Source organism: Crocodylus porosus, unplaced genomic scaffold, assembly GCF_001723895.1.
Source record: "Crocodylus porosus isolate Cpor-Errol unplaced genomic scaffold, CroPor_comp1, whole genome shotgun sequence".
NCBI classification, from domain to species: domain Eukaryota; kingdom Metazoa; phylum Chordata; order Crocodylia; family Crocodylidae; genus Crocodylus; species Crocodylus porosus.
The window spans coordinates 74,112,312-74,131,751 of NW_017728949.1; the positions used below are offsets into that span (position 1 = coordinate 74,112,312).

A 19,440-nucleotide genomic window follows, 5' to 3' on the forward strand; every position below is an offset into this window, starting at 1 on the left:
AGACTATTAAATCATATTAGAAGAGACCATCAAAAAATCATTTAGACCTCAATTAAAGCTATTACCATTAAAAGATCTGCATCTTCAAAATGCCATGAAAAATTAATAATGATTGCCAATCAAAGCAATATCGTTTCTCTAAGGGGTTATTATAGAAAGAAATCACTTAAAACCAACCCCCCACCTGATCTGTCCCTGGCTTGTGTGTCACCATATGCCGCTCGAGCTGGGTGCGGTAGGCAAACGTGTAGCTACAGAGAGGGCAAGAAAAGTTCTCCTCATTCTTCTCATGGCGGTACTTGATGTGCTCCTTCAATGATGTCAAACGCTTGTACCCCCGGTCGCAGTAGGGGCAGGTCAGCAGTTGGGCAAAAGCATCTGGAGTTCCAGGTGGCAGGTCTGTAACCGAGAGACAAGAGAGAGAGAAGCAGGCCAAAAGGTCAGTAAATCAATGGCAGCTAATGGGCTTATTGCCCAGGATGGTATGACAGGAATCACTGCAATCTGCTACACTAGAGTGCCATCATTTCAAACTAGCCTCAGAATACACCATTCCCCCTACACGCCCAGGACAAACTTGCATGAATCATTTCATACTGTGCTAGAAAATTAATTAAAGATCTTACTTGAGCCTTTTTGATGTCTTAGATGAGAAACTAAGAAATATTTTTCTTAATTGATCAACAATTTGCATTGCATTTCTGGCCTGTTATGAATATGACACCAGCCCAATTATTCTTATGGACACTTTTTCAATTACTTCTTAAGAAGTAAGAGAGTTATGGGTCAGTAATCCTAGTTTTCTTACATACAAATTGAATACTTCTGAAATTTAGAACTACAGTGACAGCATTTCTCTTTTTTAAATTAAGCTTTAATTGTTCCTGCTCTTTATTTCACCTAAAATAATACGAATTTGCTGACCAAAAAATCACAATATGCTAAAATTACAGTTCTAGTCTTTGCTGATGAAATTCCATGCCTCTGCAGCTGTTCTTCAATTTTTAAGGTAAACACCCAGGCATGTAGTGCATTTATTATTGCAACAGCTGCAAGAGGTCAGGATAGTGGCTAAAAATGAATTACAGCCTCACCATTTTCTTCTTGCCCATTGGCCTCTGGAGTGCCAAGGCGAGACAGTTCCTCAGGGGCTTCTGGGTAAATAATGGCTGTGTCACTGCGCTGTAGGTACTCCGCTATGCTGACTGCATGCCCATCTCCTTCCTCCAGTTTCCTTTTGGCAAAATATTCCTCAAAGTCCGACGTGCAATTTGCATTCTTAACTAAAGCTGGGGGAAGGGAAAAAGAAGTGGTTTTCAGTGCATCTTCTCTGTGAGTCTGGGTAAATTTGCCCGAAGTGCTGACCTGGGACTGGAGCAGCAAGTCTACAGTTTCTAGAATACCCTGATTCTAGAGTGGCCCTGACTCTCACTGGGCTTGCTCCAGGTCCTAATAAAATCAATGAGACCTTAGCCATTGGTTTTAATGGGAGCAAGACTGGGCCAGTTTATATCAGTGTGACCATGCATGAACCAGGGGAGCAGGAAAAATCTATTAGATATCAGTCATGAAAATGATTCTCCCAGGGTAGAATCCTGTACCCACAAGGAACACTCAGCAAGTCAATAGTTCTGGGTACGGATACAGAAATCCACATACTCAGAGAACCTTATAGGACTGAGACCTTAGGAACCCAGTCTGCTTTTCATACACAGTTCCCACTGAGACCTGAGCATGCGCTGTATCTGGCATGAGGTGTTCAGCTTTTAACAGAACTTGTGAGCAGGGAGGCATGTGACTAATTAATCTTCAAAAGTTATCTTATCTTTTGCCTTTTTTTTGTGGTAGATACAAGAACAAAATGTGGCATTCTTTAAAATTCATAATTGCACCCTTATGTTTCTTCCTGGAAAATTAATCTTTGAGTAGATTACAACAGGAAAATACATTTAAAAATGTGTTGCTCTGTACTGTTTAACGTATAGAACCACATGTTTCTAGACCAAACTGGGATACACAGCCTAAAACTACTTTTACAATCTGTGCTGGAGTTTTCCTTCATTTTGTAAAATGAAAATCTGGGTTTTTTTACTGTCCATACAGTGTCCACAAATCATAATATGTTCTCAACCACAGAACATCCTGTTCCTAAAAATATACATTTCTCCTCCAAGCACCTAACTATTGCATACAGGAAAGATCTTGCAAAGTCTAGGACCTTAAAGAAAAATATAAATGCAACTACACTGGAAAACAGAGAAACAGATTGTTTTCGTTTTCAGATTTCTTTCAATAAAGGAGTCCTGGAAGAGAAAGTTGATAAGAGTGAATTTTAGATAGTTATTATTAAATGACCATAAATTAAAAGAATAGTTTATGATCAATTGCATTTTAAATTTGTTTTACCTAAGGTGTATTAGAAAATGAGACAAAGTTATCAAATACCTTACTTTTCATGGAACAGTAAAAAAGTAGATTAGGCATGATTATGCTGATTTTTTAAATCAATGTATAGAAGGAGTAACTCTATGAAAATCAATAGAGCTACATGAGTGCATCCAGACTAGTGTGCATGTGCAGTTTGCCACGCTCCAAATGTAAGTGCTGCACATGCATGCTTTTGCCACGCTGCCAGTTTGCATCACGGTGGGGATTTTTTTACATCAGGATTTCCTGATGTAAAAAAAAGTGCCAGAAAAATGCAGGGCAACACATGATATCAGCATGCACCATCTGAAGCCAAAGCCTAGCCAGCCAGTGCCATGCTCCATCTGCTAGCCAGGCTATGTACCCAGATCACCGCTGCTGCAGTCCCAGAAGGCCTCCAGGATCCCAGGTATGGCTGCTGGGGCCAGCTCAGATGCTGGGCCCAGCCTTCCCTACACCGTCCAAGGCAACTTGCTGCACGCCAGTACACATGTGCAGGGGTGTTTTCTGGGGATAAGTAGCGGCACAAATATGTGCCATTGCTATTTGTCCCCGGTGAACTTACGTTCCTACTTGTAAGGATGTGCCCCGTCAGTATAAAGCCAGTGGAAGAAAAGAATCACACCCAAAAGAATTATATCAGTGCAATGTGACTATGACTGCCATAAAAATCAAATTAATTGTGTCTTTGAACTAGTTCAGAGTGTTGCCTCAATTTTCTACAAGAATGAAAAATGAGAGTTGCAGGCAAAAGATGTAATGGGCTCTCTGTGTGCCATATGACATACTGGGGGGGCAACCACACGAACATTTCTCTTTGTTCTACAGTACAATTTGACCATATTTTAGTCACACAGAATAGATCATGAAGAAAAACTATACGTTATTGTGTTTATCGAAGTTGCCAACCTCTCCCTTAAAGATTCACTTTTTACAAGAAAAACTTCCTGAGTGAAAGCTAATAGTTTAGCAGAGCTTTGTTTGCTAGCCAAAGGCCAACAATCATTTATATCCCTGTCTTGATATCATTTGCAGATGAAGGAGATGCTCACATTGCCCCAGCCTGGCAGTCAACAACCTTTTAAGGCTGTGGGTCAATTTGACCTAGTCTGGGTAAGAGGTGGGATGGGAGGAGCTAGAACCCAGATATTCCTGTCACTTTTCTCCACCACTGTCATGGGGGAAACACCGGTCACTGCAAGTTTTCTCTGTGCCAGCATGGGAAAAGCACTGCCACTGCCACTTTTCTTCACCATTGCTTCTTTTCCCTGCAGCAGCAAGGGGAAAGTACCCACTGCTGGCATGGGAAGGCCCTTATCACTATCGCTTTTCCCCATGCCTCTTGCTGCTGCTTTTCCCTACACCGGCAGGGGAAAAGTAACTGCTCCTAAAGCCCCCTACTGTGCAATGCCACTCAAGCCTATGTCCATGGGCTTGATCAAAAGTCTCCACAGCCGGATCCAGCCTGTGGGCTGCCGGTTGCTGCCTCCTGTTCTAGCCAATTCGAATATTCAGTTCCTGTGACTCTACAGCATATTTTCATTGATGTGCAAACTACTGAGAACAAGCCATAAAACACGGTGGAGTTCTCAGTATGAATTAGGTTTAACATTGGATTAAATCACCTAAGATAAAGAAAGAATTGGACCATAAAAAGTGTTGGGTGATTATGTTATTGAAAGAAATCCTCTGCATCCATGCAACATGTTTCTTTTAGGCAGAGCTGCAGTGGAAGTTTTCTCAGATATTCATCAATGCACTTCAGTGATATTGTAGACAAAACACAACATGGCTGATGAATGCAAAAGAACATGAACTGCCATATTAAAGGAAGGAGTTTGAATGTGAGGTGTTGGTTTGACACATGACTGACAAAAACACATATTCAGCTATGCAAGCACCACACATTCAACATAAAATGATCTCTCCTCCATCACTTGACACAAACATGCCTATTCTTATATTTCAAAAGAAAAACTTTCTAAATGTCATATGTTTCTTTAGTCACTTCAATAGGGGTTTTTTTGCAAAAAGCCTAGCCACATCAATGAAGTATCTTCTAAAAAAGTCTATAGACCTTAAACATGGAGATATTTTCAGTTCAAATGAAGGGCAAAGTTATTTATATAAAGTTGCTATACCCATTTCCATGGAGTTTTGACATTTTATATGGAAGAAAAGAGGGATATGGAACAAGGCTCCGTTATGATTTTTTTATGTATCTACACAATTCATTATTACTTCTGTTCAACAATGGCGACCAAATGGTAGAATATGTATCTTATCTTACACATATAGCAAGGGATATTATTATTGTTGTTGTTACAGTGGGTTTTGGAAGATATAAGATAACAAAATGTTGTTCTTCCTCCCCACCATCTTTCAATGGCTCCTTTTGTCATTTCTCTTTAATGTAAAAAATAATCCCTATTTATATTTTTAAAGAAGGAATGGTTTGCTGAGGAGGGCATGCTTTTCTGGAGGGAAGACAAGAATTTGGAGTGCAAAAAACCAGAATGTATGTGTTTTTATTCAGTGACTGTTCTTTATGCCACCATTTTCATGTTGTGGCAGAAATATAATAAAATGGTGGTTGCTTGTACATAATTTACATAGAGAAAATGTCAAGTTCTGATTTGGGTATGTCTTTATCACAGCACATCTGAAACATTCAGTTAGATCTGAAACCCCAGCTTTCACTCCTTCCATTGTGTCCAGAACTTCAAACTGTCGTGGTAATTTGTGTAAGTGTCAGTATCCAGATACAGAAAAATGCCTATTCAGTAGATAGGTACTAAAGTGAACAATAGTTCCCATTCAAAATACCTCGAGTTTGTGAGTTCAAATCCTCAATATTTTAATACTAATTTTGTTTAGAATGTCTGCTGCTATTGTTGCTCTCTTACAGACAATCTCTAAAAGCCCCATTTGTGCATTGAGGTGATTAGGCAGGTATCAGGGAGTTGGGTATGTCATTCCTCTGTCCCCAGCAGTGGAATGGCAACAACACCATTTCATAACTCCTACCCTAGATTTGATGTTATGGACCTTTTCTGGGGAAGTAGGCTAGTGATCTTTATCATTCTGGTGGATGCACTAGCCCTGCTGAATGCATATTCCTTTCCAGTTTTTGCCCTGCTCCATCTTCGCCTGTCTCTCTCAAGACTCTCTGAAACAGGGGAGAGCTGTAGTTTTCTTAAATCTTTGCCCCTTCCCCAGCTGTTGTATCTGGTGACCTCCACATTTCTGGGGTGGAAAAGTCAGAATTTTACCTTTTTGTATGCAGGCCAATTCAAATGAGTTCTGAAACTATTCGCCTCTATCATCTCTTTGAGGTTTCTATATATATGGCAGCCAATTAAAGCCCAATGCATTGTTCATATTTTAGAAACTTGCACATTCTTCTTAATTATCAAATATTCTTTAATATTTCCAGTACTCTGAGCAAATGCATATAGAAACTTTCAAAGAAGATAGTATGTGCCTGTGTTGGGTTTACTTATGCCCCAGGCTCTTGGAGTTGCTGAGCGCCTAGTTCCCTTCTCTCTTCCTACAAAGAAGCAAGGGGTTCAATCCTGCAGCATAGCCAGATTAAAATTTTTCCCCAGCTGCAGAACCTGTGTTATCTGCTAATGAAGGGAAGAAAGAGGGTACTTGAACAAGAATAGGAAATGGTAGGGCAGCTTTTGTAGAGGAAACCTTTCAGCCTTTACCTCCAGTTTTGGGAGGAACAGAGAAAGGACCTGACTCTCAGCAGTTCTGAGAGCCTGGGGAGTTTGGAATTAACTGCAGTATTTGAACTCTGATACATTTATTCCAATGGCTCTGGCAGGGCTGAGGTACCAGTAGTGTCCATGCTAGGTTCTTCAAGCTTGGCCAAGTAGCAAGTTTAGAGACTATTCTAATGGGCTGTAAAAGGTGATATTACAAACTCTGGTATTCTCATGTCTGTGGATTATTTAGCTTCTGTGCATATACAAGGAATCCAGGAACTGGAGCAAATGTTTATGTCTAAGTTATAAAGCCCTAAAAACAAGGGAATTTAGCAGAAAAACTGACAGGTGCTTAGCTGAAACACAATTACAGGGCCATAATATTAAAGATTAACATATATAGCAACAGTTTGCCACTTGCTAGCTAGTCTCTTACAAGATGTATTACTGCTAAACATTCAAAAAATCACTGGAAAATCACCTGGCATTACTAAGCAAAATCACATGATTATCATTAAGGTTTTCATAGCAACTCTGTGGGGAAGGGCATACTTCCCCCTGCGCTTTTGTTTTCCGTATATAAAGCCATGTTCATGGATTTCTTGTGGGCTGAAATTGCAGATAGTTTCCACTCTCCGTTCCCTGAGTCAAGCATTTTACAATAGGTGACCTCCCCAAATAAGTCTTATCTTAGGTCATTGTACTAGGGCCTGGAGAGTAGAGGTGTTTTCAACAGCAAAAGCTGATATGGAGTGTCATACTAAAATAAAATCAATTAAGGAAAACTCTCTTTGGAGACATTTAGTATCTTTAAAGAGTATATGAGAGAGAGAGATGCTTGGAAGACCAGTTATTTCTTGTGGGAACTCTTACTGTGAGGTGAAGATAGCTGCCCCTAATCGCAAACACAGCTAATAAAACCGCAGGCTTCATTAGCCAGGAAGTGACAGGCCCTCATTGGTACACACAGATTACAGTCTGAAAACGGCCTATCCTTCTACCCTGCCAAGTTTTACTTCTGTTTTCTTCTTCTCTGTAAGTTTTCTCCTTCTTTAAATCATATGAAAAACACCTAACCTAAGGTTTATTTTTCATATTTTTCAGTTTTCTAGTAGACTTACATGAAAAATGTTGTTGGGGAGGGAGGGCTTTTATAACAGAAGAATAATAACAGAATAAAGAGCTTTCTGGCTTTTTAATTTCTATGTTAATGAGATACTACGTGGAATTTATTCCTAAAAAACAGTCACTATTTTTGCTTGCTTCTACTACAGCTCTGTGGTTAGTTTTACCATATGAAAGACTTTGGTTAGAAAGTATGGTCTCCTACGAAAGTGAACATTCAAGGGGTAGCATGCTTAGCCTTCAGGAACAAGAAGCATTTTGCATTACTCAGCAGTGACCTTCCTAGCTAATCCATGGTGATCTCCAAATTTGATTTATCCAGAGGCATAACAAGGCAGCCAGGCACCTGGAGCAGCAGGATACCTGGGGCGGTAGGGACTTCCAGCTTGCGCCATGGTGCCAGTATGATTGTGCAGCTGAAGTGGCAGCTATTATTTTTCCTGCCCCATGATGATGCTCAGGCCTGCTGACCCAGTAACTCCACCCTAGTTATGCTAATGCATCTAGTCTTTTTGATATATAGGCTAGGTACAGACATTCAAAAACCCTGCGGTGGAATCGATCTAAGTTATGGGGTTTTCGGTAAGCAGTGTAGTTTAGACTGGTAGTGAACAATTCTTTGGTGGGGAGGGTGAATCTTAGACCAGGTTCTGCCATTTCTAAACCAGTCTGTGTGTGCTGAGCTTCTGTTCTGTGATGGGTATAGACCAGTTTCCATTCACTTATACCGGTAAAAGTATAATGTCTGTACCTGGCTATAAAGGCATTCACAGAAGGACTGTCACGGGTTTAGCTGACCCTTTTAGGAGCTGGGGTTTACCCTCACCTTTTCCAAACCTGAAGTACAGAGTTAAGTTGACTACTACACTAGAAGCTAGTTGCTGGCCATTTGAGGGAATGCACTGATGGAAACTGAGTCAGCAGACAGTCCTGAAAATGAGACTTTCAAATCTATGATTGGAGAAAGCATTTAGCAGAATCTCCTTGAACAACAGCATTACTGACAGGATATGTTTTTCAAAAGTGCCTCTGTAGAAGCACTGAGTCTCAGTGAAAAGTCCCCTGGCTGGAAATACTTTGACTAGATATTTTTGCACAACAGCCAATTCTATTAATTGAAGGCACATTATTTCATACTGAAAGTACTTAAAAACATTCAGTTAGGGGAATGGATGGCTCAGGGAATTAGCAACGGGGTACAGAGCTAAATCACTAGCTCAACTGGAAGCAGCCACAAAGCACTATCATGAGACAGTTGTTTGGGGGTGTTGAAATGAGCTTGCAGAGTCAGCCTGTCTCCCAGTGGAAAGCTGTCCACATCACAAGAATAATCCTTACAACTGGCACTAGTTGGCACTCTTATCAACAGTCTTAGCAGAAAGGGCCAGGTCTCAAACAGCACAGAGACTGACCCACCCTCTGCTTTCTTGACGTTAGAGCTGAAAGTACGTGAACAGGGCAGTTTGGGGAAGTTCACATTGGTGCTGACTCTGCTGTATCTCTGCTAGGAAAAAGACTGTTGTTGTTCCAGGCTGTCAGCTGGCATCTCTCGCTCAAAGTGAAAAAGATTAACAAAAATGTTCAGCTTATCAGATGGTTCAATTTACTAAACCCCATGACATCACTCTTTATAAAGAGATTCACTGGTGCTGTCACAGTGTCAGTTTGGGTGGAAATGTAGCCATTATGCAAATATGCCTAAACTGTAGGTGAAACAAATTTCTACAAACAAAATAAAATTGGACATAGTGTTTAACTGATAAATTGTCAGAATACAATATAATCCTACTTAGCCCTTGTTTCTTCTTACTCCAGCAAGTCACTCAGAAAATGCAGTAGAAGTCTAGCATGGGTATGGAATAAATACTGATTTCTGAAGGAGACTTGTAGAGTCCTTTTAGACTATTAGGAATGATACTAATGCTGGGAACTAGAATCAGTGTTGCTCTCCTGACTTCAGCTGGGGAACTCAACCAAGAAGTGAACTCACTCCACAGTAGACACGGGGCCCTGTCTACCTCAGCAAATTGTGCTGAATTTGTTTAAAACTACAGCAGCCAGCCCTTAATCACCCTAATTTGAAAAAGGGCATGATTAGCTGGATTGAATATTCTAGGCCAAAACATATGCAGTTCTGATTCAAAAAGTATAACACTTTAAGAAGCAAGATGGTTTGGGGGGCAGGAATTAATCAGTATCTGACTTGCTCAGTGTAGTCTGGCTAAATGTATTTCAGATCAGTATAGAAAAAAGTTATAGCCCCAAAAGCTTTACAGCTCATTTTCTAGTGTGGTCAGGTTTACTGATACCAATGACAGAAACATGGGTGAATAAAAAGGATATTCCTGTTATTACTGGAGGACAGCCCAAATAATTTGGTTAGTGAAGGGCTTTCCCCTCTAGCCCACAATTTTTCTGAGGTGCATGAAAATAAGTTGGTGCTCCAACAGAGCCCTTTATGTACAGTTTCTTTCTTTTCTCATTTCTTGCAAAAATGCCTATGGCATCATCTCCTCTGGTCTGTGACACCTTCTCAGCTGTCTGCTATGGGGGTTTTAGTATTCTTCAAATAAGCTCCTCAGTAACTTTTAAATGGAAGAGTGATGAGAATAGATAGCTGTTGCTGTAAAAAAATAAGAAAGGGCATCCTGAATACTCCCCCCAGGTGATTTCTTATCAGTTTCCAGGATGAGAACTTTTGGTATGGATGAAGAACAGAATTTTGTTCACAGAGCTGTCAGCTGACAGCTTCTTGCAATACCTCTTTTCTGAAGAGGAGTCATGAGGCCAAAATAGGAATCAGGTGGATAAGACCATGACACAACAGAAAGGAGGGGGCTAGCAAGGCCACAAGATTCCCTCTCAAGTAGACTACAGCAAGTAGGAAAGAGTCAAGGCCCGTTATGGGAAGAAAAATGTGTGGAAAGGAAGTCACAAGGTCTGATAGGGGCTATCAAATACTCTGGTAATGGTAATTCAGATAAATACCAAGCCCTTTTTTCTGAATTAGAGATCTGAAAATTTTCAGGTCTGATTGCTCCAAGTATCAAGTATGAGTTGTCACTTTATTAACATCTGTTGCAAAACCAAATGAATTTAGAATACGCGTGTTTCCAGCTCTGTATAGCAACATTAATAAGAATATGTATAATGATAAATTGTGCTTCTGTTCTATTCTACTCATTATCTTTTCATACATAAATCTAAGGTATAAAAAAATCACTTATATGGTTTTAGTTTTTCATTAGTTTCTCTTTCAAGAATTAGGAAATAGATTTCTTCTGTTATTTAATAAGAATGTAGGTTTTATGTGGGTGTTACAAGCATTAGGGATGTGTGAGTAATAAAATCCTTTTAACATTTGAGTACCACCTTTGTAATAACATTCTAAAGAGTACTACCTATGGGTGCATGAAGAGATTACATTTTTCATGTGATGAAGCCCCTGAAAGCACTCTACACCTGTAATGTAACAAACGTTCATGGCTGCACAGCGCTTTTAATTTGGTCAATTGCATGAAAATTTAACCCCCATCTGATGAGTTATCAGATGAAGGTGCTCTAGGGCAGAACTTTAGTGCTCTGCACAGCTTGACAGCGTGGGTTACTTTTAGGAGAGTTTGCCCACATCCCAAGTGCTTTTGTCCAGAATCTCTCAATCCTCACACTTTTGTGCTTGCCTCCTCCTTCTGCTGGAGTGCAGGACCATCCCCGCCTCCAGGCTGTCAATAACAGCCTCTATCCCACCCCACCTCCTCCCTCCAGCCAGCTGAGAGCCACAGCCTGGCTGAAGGGAGGTAAGCGGGGGATGGTGTCTCTCTCTGAAATGTCCCTAGGACCAGAGGAGCCAGCAGCCCAGCCAGGCATACTGTGGGAAGAGGGGTCTCTTCCCCTGTTTGCTCCAAGACTGGAGGAGCAATCAGCCCATTTGGGCAAGCTGTGGCAGGGGAAAGGATCTCTCCCCAAAATATGCCCAGGAACAGGGGAGCCAGCAGCCAGCTTGGGCCTGCTGTGGGGGGAAGGGTCTCTGCCCCGCAACACACCCAAGCACGCTGATCACTCTCCTGGTCCTGGAGGAGTTAGCAGTGGGAGAGACTCTCCCCTCTCCGAGTGTGCCCAGGCTGGCTGCCAGCTCCCCTGGTTCTGGGGGCATTGCAGGGAGAGACACCATCCCCATTCCCTCCTACTAGCCAGGTTATGGCTTCCAGTTGACCAAAGGGAGGAAGCAGGGCTGGGATGAGAGCCCATCACTGACAGCCCAGAGGCAGGGCCAGCCACTACAGCCCCAGACAGGCAGGTTGCTTGGCTATGGCTAGCCTCTTCAGCTGCTCTCAGCAGTCTCCAGCTGCCCCCGAAGCCTACAGAGCATGCTGGGAGGTGTGCAATAACAACCCTTCTTCTGGTTCTTGGCCAGTGCAGGAAGCCTCTGAGCAATCCCCCATATAATGCCAAATGGCTATTATGTTTGATTGTGCTGTAACTTTTAGCACTTTGTGCAAAGTGCAAAAGTTACAGTGTGATTGCAAGTGCCTTCCTGCACTTCTGTAGCATAGCACTTTATCTGTCCTGCAAAATGTCTACAAATTTAAGGGTGTAGATGGGAAGGACTACGTGCAACATCTGAAATAGTAATTATAACAGACTAGAAGATGAACATAGGGTAATGCATGGAAATCAGCTATGCCAAGGATAGAAAAGGGCCTTCTGACTCTTGGAAAAAAACACAGGCCAGGTACAGACATTATACTTTTACTGGTGCAAGTAATCAGAAACCAGGGTATACCCATAACAGAACAGAAATTAAGCACGTATAAACTGGTATAAAGATGGCAGAACCTGGCCTAAGATTTGCCTCCCTCCGCACCAAAGGGCAAATGTATGTTTTGTTTACTGCTGATCTACACCACGCCGCTTTCAGAGCACTGTGTAACTTAGATGGATTCTGCCCTGGGGTTTTTGAATGTCTGTACCTAGCCACAGTTAAGCTTCAGAACTTATTGGACTTAAAAAAAAAAAGTAACAGAATCCTTAGCTGACTTTCTCAGCTACCAGGTGAAAAAAAGATGGCCCCAAAATGATGCCTATCAAATATTTCTGTTGCCTTTCTTTTTCCACAAGAAAATAATTGATTTCTAAGAATTGGGGAAAGAAAGATGTGGAAAGTGACAAGAAAAGAAGATTAGCCAGAAAGAAACAAACAAAAAAAATCTCATAAATATGCATTTAAAGTGTGTGGTGTCTGTGTATGTAGGCTGGAGGTTTATGTATATCTTTCTGAAGAGATGTTTTCAGTCTCTGAAGTAGCTTACTCTGTGTGCCATATGAATCTGGGGCTGCCACGAAGGGTGCACCCCATCCTCATTATCAAGTTCTTTGTACAGTCTCTCTCATTAAAAGACTACTGTATCTTGGCCCAGTGACTTTAAACATTAGTGTAGTTGCCCTTACTGGGAAAACATTGTATTAGCGTACAACGGGATGCAGTTAAAATAAACCGGGGGTTGAGGCATGTTGGGGGAGGGCGTGTGAGAAAGAGAGACTGATTTTTAATTGAAAACCAAGTTTATAATCAAACATAGAAAAAAAATAGGACAATTATTTAAACATTTCTCAATTGTTCATCTGAAAATGGAAATAAATGTTTTAGTCACTTTTTCCCTTCATGCCCAGCTAATTCTAAATAAAGTGGATCAAAAAGGATGTTCAAATGCTTCACTTGTCTTACCTGTACCATTGTTTCCAGTGGTCTGAATTGTGGCTTCAGGCCCCATAGTGTCATATTCCTCTTTCATTTCTTCTGTAAAAGAAGTATGCACATTTTTAGCATTTGCACATTATTTGGCTGCTTATACAGCTAGCAAGCACACTGCAGTAACAAGGAAGATTCTTTAAAAGAAAACAGAAAAAAGCCTGTTGTAAACCTCCATACAATGCCTTTGTTCTGGCAACTGAATGAATTCAGTCGTGGTAGCTGGACAAGAACTTATTTACTTTAAACACAGCAAGTAGTGAAAAACAGAGGTATTTATTTGGGGTAAATGAAAAGCTTTTTCCAATATGAAATCCAACAAGCAACATGGGGGGAAAGGGGGGAAAACATTTTTTTAATAGTCAAATATAATTGAATTATTGGTACCTGGGAAGAGCAGGCATGTTATGTGAAGTGATGGCAAATACAGAAGGCAGGATTATGGACAGCAGATAATATATCTTTCTATCTGTTAAGTATGCTATCATATAGATGTTGTTTGACTTGTCTTCCTCATTTTAAACTCCAATGGAGTGGAAAATATATTAATATCAAACAGGTGCAAAAATGTAACACCTATATTTTCAACTGTGGGCAGCTTTGCTGGTGCAATTTGTTAGTGCTGTCTTTGCACTTGCAAAGTCTCTATTTGTAACTAGAAATTGGGTTAATTCACATGCAAATGAGTACTTTATGTACAGAATTATCTGTCTACCCATCTATCTGTCATGGAGCAGTTTGCTTTTGGTGAAGTTGCTGCGGTTGGATGTATTTTAAAATAGGTTTTATAATGATAAGCTAGTTTCAAGCCTTACCAGAGGATAGCACAGTTCTCTGTTTGATCTATTTGTCAATCTATCTTAGACATTTCTAAGGTTCTTGTCAACCTTGTTTTTTATTGCTGATTTGTTAGCAGGACTGCAACAAGTACTCACACATACTTAGTGGTTAAAATTTGGCTTTCTAAATGATTTTCACAGGTAGAACTAAATATATGTAATATTTCTCCCACTCCTTTCCATTTTCTCCCGAATCCCTTCCTTTTCATCTTTGAAGACCTGCATATATATGTATTTCTGTCTGTTTTCTGCTCACACACAACTGTATTTACAATTTGAGATTTAAATGGAGAACAGAATTAGTTTATTTAGTTGGATTCATAAAATATACAATCTAGGAAGGCATCTAGAAATGGTTCATCAAAAAAGTGTTTCCCAGAAATGAGCATAACCATATGATGAACCAGGGAGATGGAGTCCAGTCAGCCAATCAAATGATAGAGTATCAAGAAGGTCAAAGCATACTATTAAAATTCTTATTGGTACATGAAACATTAAAATTCTTATTTCTCATTTTTGTGATAAAGATTTTGATGAGGACAGAAAGTGGCCCAGTATTAATCCATCTCCATGACAATGATGTGACTGAAGATGAGGGAATAGTATAAACAGAACACATTCTCTGTTCATTCCTAAATTTGTAATCTTGTAGTATTCTTCAGATGTCACATTCTACAAGTAATTAGTTGGTAGAATAACAGGTTCTAATTGTATCATTCTAATCAAAACTAAAGCACAAAATGACTTAATTCAGAGCTTTACAACCAGTGTACAATGCTGTGGTATAAATATACATGTTTATGGCTTTGAAGTTTAAAAAAAATAATGAAAGCCCTTAAGTTAAAATATGCAGGTACAAACAGATGCTAAATTTGTACAAAAGCATATAATATGCAGACCAGATGAAAAATATTTGTTTAAACTGTACAACAGACAAGCCAGGCTTGATTCTTTTCCCAGATCTGGCCTTCTGCCTTCTGTAAAGAACATTTTCACAGGGACGTCTTGCATCCAAAACATTTAGGAGTTCAATATGCACTATTAAAATGTTGTCAATTGTGATAATTGATCTGCTGAAACAATCTGATGTGTAATATTTTTCCTAATGCCAACAAGAAATTTGAATCAAGGCACAGTATTCCTGAGAAGTTCAGTGCTAGATATAAATATAGCTATTGTGATTTTCTTCCTTGGTTGTCTCATGTGATTTCTGGTAGTAGGGAGTCACAAGTATCATAAGTTTTCCATCTGAGGGCACATCTACCCAGTCACTAGGGGGAAAACAGTTAACAGCATTTTTTTTTTTTTGCATAATAGTGGTAATGTTCAAGATTTCTGCTGCACTTCCTTCCTCATTGTCATTTGCTTCAGTAGTAAAGAGAAGTTACAGTATCTAGTTGCTTCCCAAAATTTATTAAATGCTCACAAATGCTTTATGCTGCTTCTCACTTTGCTCAGGTCACAAAAGTGCATTCTGCAATCTTTTATGTACAGATCTCCTTCTCATTTAGCTGACGGTTGCACAATTGATTTTCTTGCATTTAGAAGCTTGATTAACTGACTTTTTTTCACCTATACCTGATTTCTTACTAGAGAAAATCTGTAACCTCATATGGCACCCTCCAAGTCTTAAATATAAGCTTCCTGAAAAGTAGTTCTCTCTCCCCTCTTCCCACCCCCCATTTTAAATAGCATTTTAAAGTATAAACTACAAATATATAGTTCTGCTTCTGATGTCATTTTACAGGTATAAATCAGACTTAACTGCACTGACTGTAAAACTGGTAGGAATAAGAGCAGGAGAATTCCTTATGTGTTCAGATTCAGCAAATAAATCTACAAATGTGAAGCTAGAATTTATTTAATTTGAACTGATTGTAAATGGGAGTTGTGTTGGTTTATTTTTTGGAGTGCACCTAACTACTCAGAACACATCTGACCAAATGTACTATGTCTGTCTAGAACCACATAGTGTATTTATTTTGAAAACACTTGTAAAAGTTTGCATTTTCCAGCCACCCCCGGGATAAAGGTTTGTAAAAATAAAGAGCACTTTCTTCCTTGAGATGAAGAATCCTTGAATAAGCAGAAAGAGGCCAAGATGCAGGTGATTTATTTAAGTCTGTGTCAATGATAATGATGTCATGGTTTCCAGCACACTGTGTCCACCCCATTGTGGGACGAAAGAATGTCAAGGACAATTCCAAACACAAAACTTTGATTGTGCTGAAACCGGAAAGGCACAGTAAGAACTCCACTGCGCTCTTCAGTTCAAAACCTGCATCCTGCAGACAAACTACAGAAAGCATGGGAGAAAGAGCAAAGGAGAGGGGGCTTATCTCAGAGTAAAGCTATGTGCTGAGGTACTATGGTAGACAGTCAGGCACCAGGGATAAAACACTACTGAATAAAACAGCACCAGAATTAGAATTATTGTCTATATTGTGTGTTTTGAACAATAAATAAGAAAAATATTTTATCAGAAGAAAAATGTGTTATCTAAGAGTCAGGATAAACAATGAGTAGCTTTTTAAGACCAATCTCTTTTCATTAGACATCAAGGCACCACATCAGAGCACTTTTAGAACAATAAAAAAACACACAATAAATCATGACCAATCATTAGAACTAGACAGGTAATAGCAGAGTAACTTTCTTTGACTGTCTAACTAGAATAGCTAAATAGGATTAAGGATTTACATTTTATTTCATTATTGTGAGACCAGAATACTATTTTATTTACCATAAAGGTAAGGGTATAAGAACTGCCTATTCATTTGTATTACAGGCCTCATTAACTACAGGTGATCAAAAGATTCTGCAAAGCATTCTTTTATTATATTTTAAACATTCAGAATTATGTTCCATGATCACTGCAGAAACCTGCTGGAATTATAAAATGCTAAAACTAGACTCTATTGATTTGATCAGTTTTAACTATTGATCCTAATTTTAAAAAGCAAACTTTTTAGAAGTTTGGAGTCATACATTTGTTATATCGTTATTAATTATTCCTTTAAGGGTGGAAATTCTAGTAATTGGTCCTTACCCTTGATTTCTAGATATTAAAATTTAAAGCATCAGAACATTCATTCTTATAGCTCTGCATATCTAGTTCATTAACAAATATGAATAGCTAACACCAGCTCATTTAAATAGTATGTCTTACATGAGTTCTCGCTACACTCTGTTTCTGTCACACTGCTCCCAAGAATCATTGGCTCTTATTATACATGTAAATGGCTATCATAAAAATAAAAATTTCATTTAAGATTGTTAATGACTTCTGCAGCAGTCAGACTTCCTTTAATGATCATCCTCTGCCCCTAATTAAACGTATTTATCTTTCAAGCATCTTTGGCTGAGTTCTCCCTCATAGTTGAAAATCTAAAACCTTAAGTCTTAATGGATATAACGATAAATGTTTATGTGCAGAATTGCAAGGATTCTAGAAACCCTAACAAAACAATATTAGAAGATGCAGAGTGAAAACTTACATCTTGTTGGGGAAACTAAACAAAAATAAAAGGCTGCATCATAACCACGTTGACATAATGCATCTTTTTCCAATGTAGCTTACATTTTAGTCATGGAAGCACTGTATTTTTTTTATGTTCTTTTAGGTTAGGGTAAAATTCTCTGAATCTACTCTATGAAATACTCGTGTTGAATGAAGATAAAATCACTTCCTGTTTCTTTTCCTTTATTCTGCCCATGTCTTTTCACACTAGCATCATTTGTTTTGTAACACAGATAGAAAGGTCTAATTGTGGTGATGTTGCTAATACTCCTACAAAGCCAAGAGAGAAAAATTCATCTATGAACAACTCTGAGGGATATAGGCCAGATCTTCAGTTGATCCATTGACTTCAACTTAGCTATTTCCATTTTCATCACCTGAGGTTTTAACCTATTATGTCTCCAAATTGGTGGGCAGAAAAACTTTGTGGAAACAATGCAAATTCTCTTTTTTGGTAGCATTTTCACACTCCAATGCTCCTCTGTATAAGAAGATTTTAGATCAGGGGTTTCCATTTACAGAGTGTGTAACATAAGGTTTCAGTTCTAACATAATTTCCCTTGTTTTTATTATATTTGGCCTACACATATTCTTACTTCCCTGGAGAACCCTACCAAACAGTGGGAATCATTATCAAGTACTTAACTGTTAAATAATAAGAGCTACCTGACCAGGTGGAAGTGTGAAATCACATTCACACTTAACAAAGGAAATGATTAGATAGTTGAATTACAATAAGAGGTGTCAGACAGACACTGGAACTACACTAAACTAATAAATAGCTATTCATTTTGGAACTGTACAGCACTACATTTTGTAAGCCTATTATGTATATAACATGTACAACAATCTCCCTTTCTTTTATGTAGATTCAAAATGTCATCCTAATCATACATCATCTGCACTTCTGAAGTATAGTGTAAAAGTTATGTTTTTAAATGTACTTGTCATTCAGCTTGTTTCCAAACAGAAATGTAATCCCTACATAAAATGTAAGTACTGTAACATGATCATGGTAGCATCACTCCATAATCTGTCATCAGCACTTGCATCTCAATTCTGCAAGAGACAAGTATGACCAGGGAAAGAAGGCTGTTCTATTTATCTGGTTTGTGAATGACAATCTAGTTGAATGAAAAAATGAACAACCAGATAAAGTATTCTAGATATTGAAACTCCACACTTACCTGGACCATTTACAGAGGCTTGCAGGATCTCACTGTTGTGCCAGGTGTGATCTACTCCACTTTCCCTCATCTCATCTTCCTCTTCCTCTCTTGGCAACACTGCTTGGCTCACATGCGGGGAAGACTCATGGTTGGGCACGCTAGCTGGGCTAGTTTCCTGGTCCAGCGTGTTAATAATACTGTCGTCTTCAGCAATATGAAGCTTGTCCTCCTCATCTGTTTCTGAACCTGTTTCCACTACAGTCTCATAGTTCAGTACTGCAGAGAAAGCAGAGAACACACAATATTACTAAAAATTGCCCAAACTACCCCTTCTAACTTGTTCCTTACATGCACAATAATTCATTATTTAATTATACATACAAAAGATCTTTAATGAATTTCACAATTCCTTCTAATAACATACTTAGAATTTAATGTAAATTAATTTCTCCTAAAATAACTGGGAAAGAATTTTAAAAATAAGCTATTAATATACATACACTGGCATTCTAATACGCAAAGGATTTTTATAACTCATTGACATTACAAAATGAATTGATAATATAGTACAGTTTTACTATAAAGAACTAGCCAATTGTTTACATAATCTTTTTTCCCCCTGCTACAAAACATACGTGAATACACATTTATCTTCATACTCAAATGTGTGTACATACCAGGCAAATACACAGAGGCAGAAATATATACATGCACACACATATAAACCTATCAAACATATACAGATATACTTACCAGACACAAATGCACATGCTCATACACACAAATTTACTGGACCTGAAACAATCACTGAAGAAGCTCTATCATTCTTCAGGTGCTAAAACCATTTATAACTCTTTCTTTTAAGCAGAAAACAAGGAAAAACCATATCATCTGGGCC

At 38.9% G+C, this 19,440-nt stretch overlaps 1 protein-coding gene across 3 annotated transcripts in view; it reads right to left on the reverse strand.

The window, feature by feature from the left end:
- ZEB2 (zinc finger E-box binding homeobox 2) overlaps positions 1–19,440 on the reverse strand; it is a 54,454-nt gene that overhangs the window by 22,412 nt on the left and 12,602 nt on the right. Inside the window, exons 2-5 of one of the 3 annotated variants that reach the window (XM_019553898.1) lie at positions 18,561–18,818; positions 12,991–13,062; positions 1,095–1,283; positions 185–399 (exon numbers count right to left, since the gene is read on the reverse strand). In XM_019553898.1, the coding sequence (XP_019409443.1) occupies positions 185–399; positions 1,095–1,283; positions 12,991–13,062; positions 18,561–18,818 (734 nt within the window). Of the gene's footprint in view, positions 1–184; positions 400–1,094; positions 1,290–12,990; positions 13,063–18,560; positions 18,819–19,440 lie in introns of all 3 variants that reach the window. The other 2 variants (XM_019553897.1, XM_019553899.1) reach the window with 2 other exon arrangements.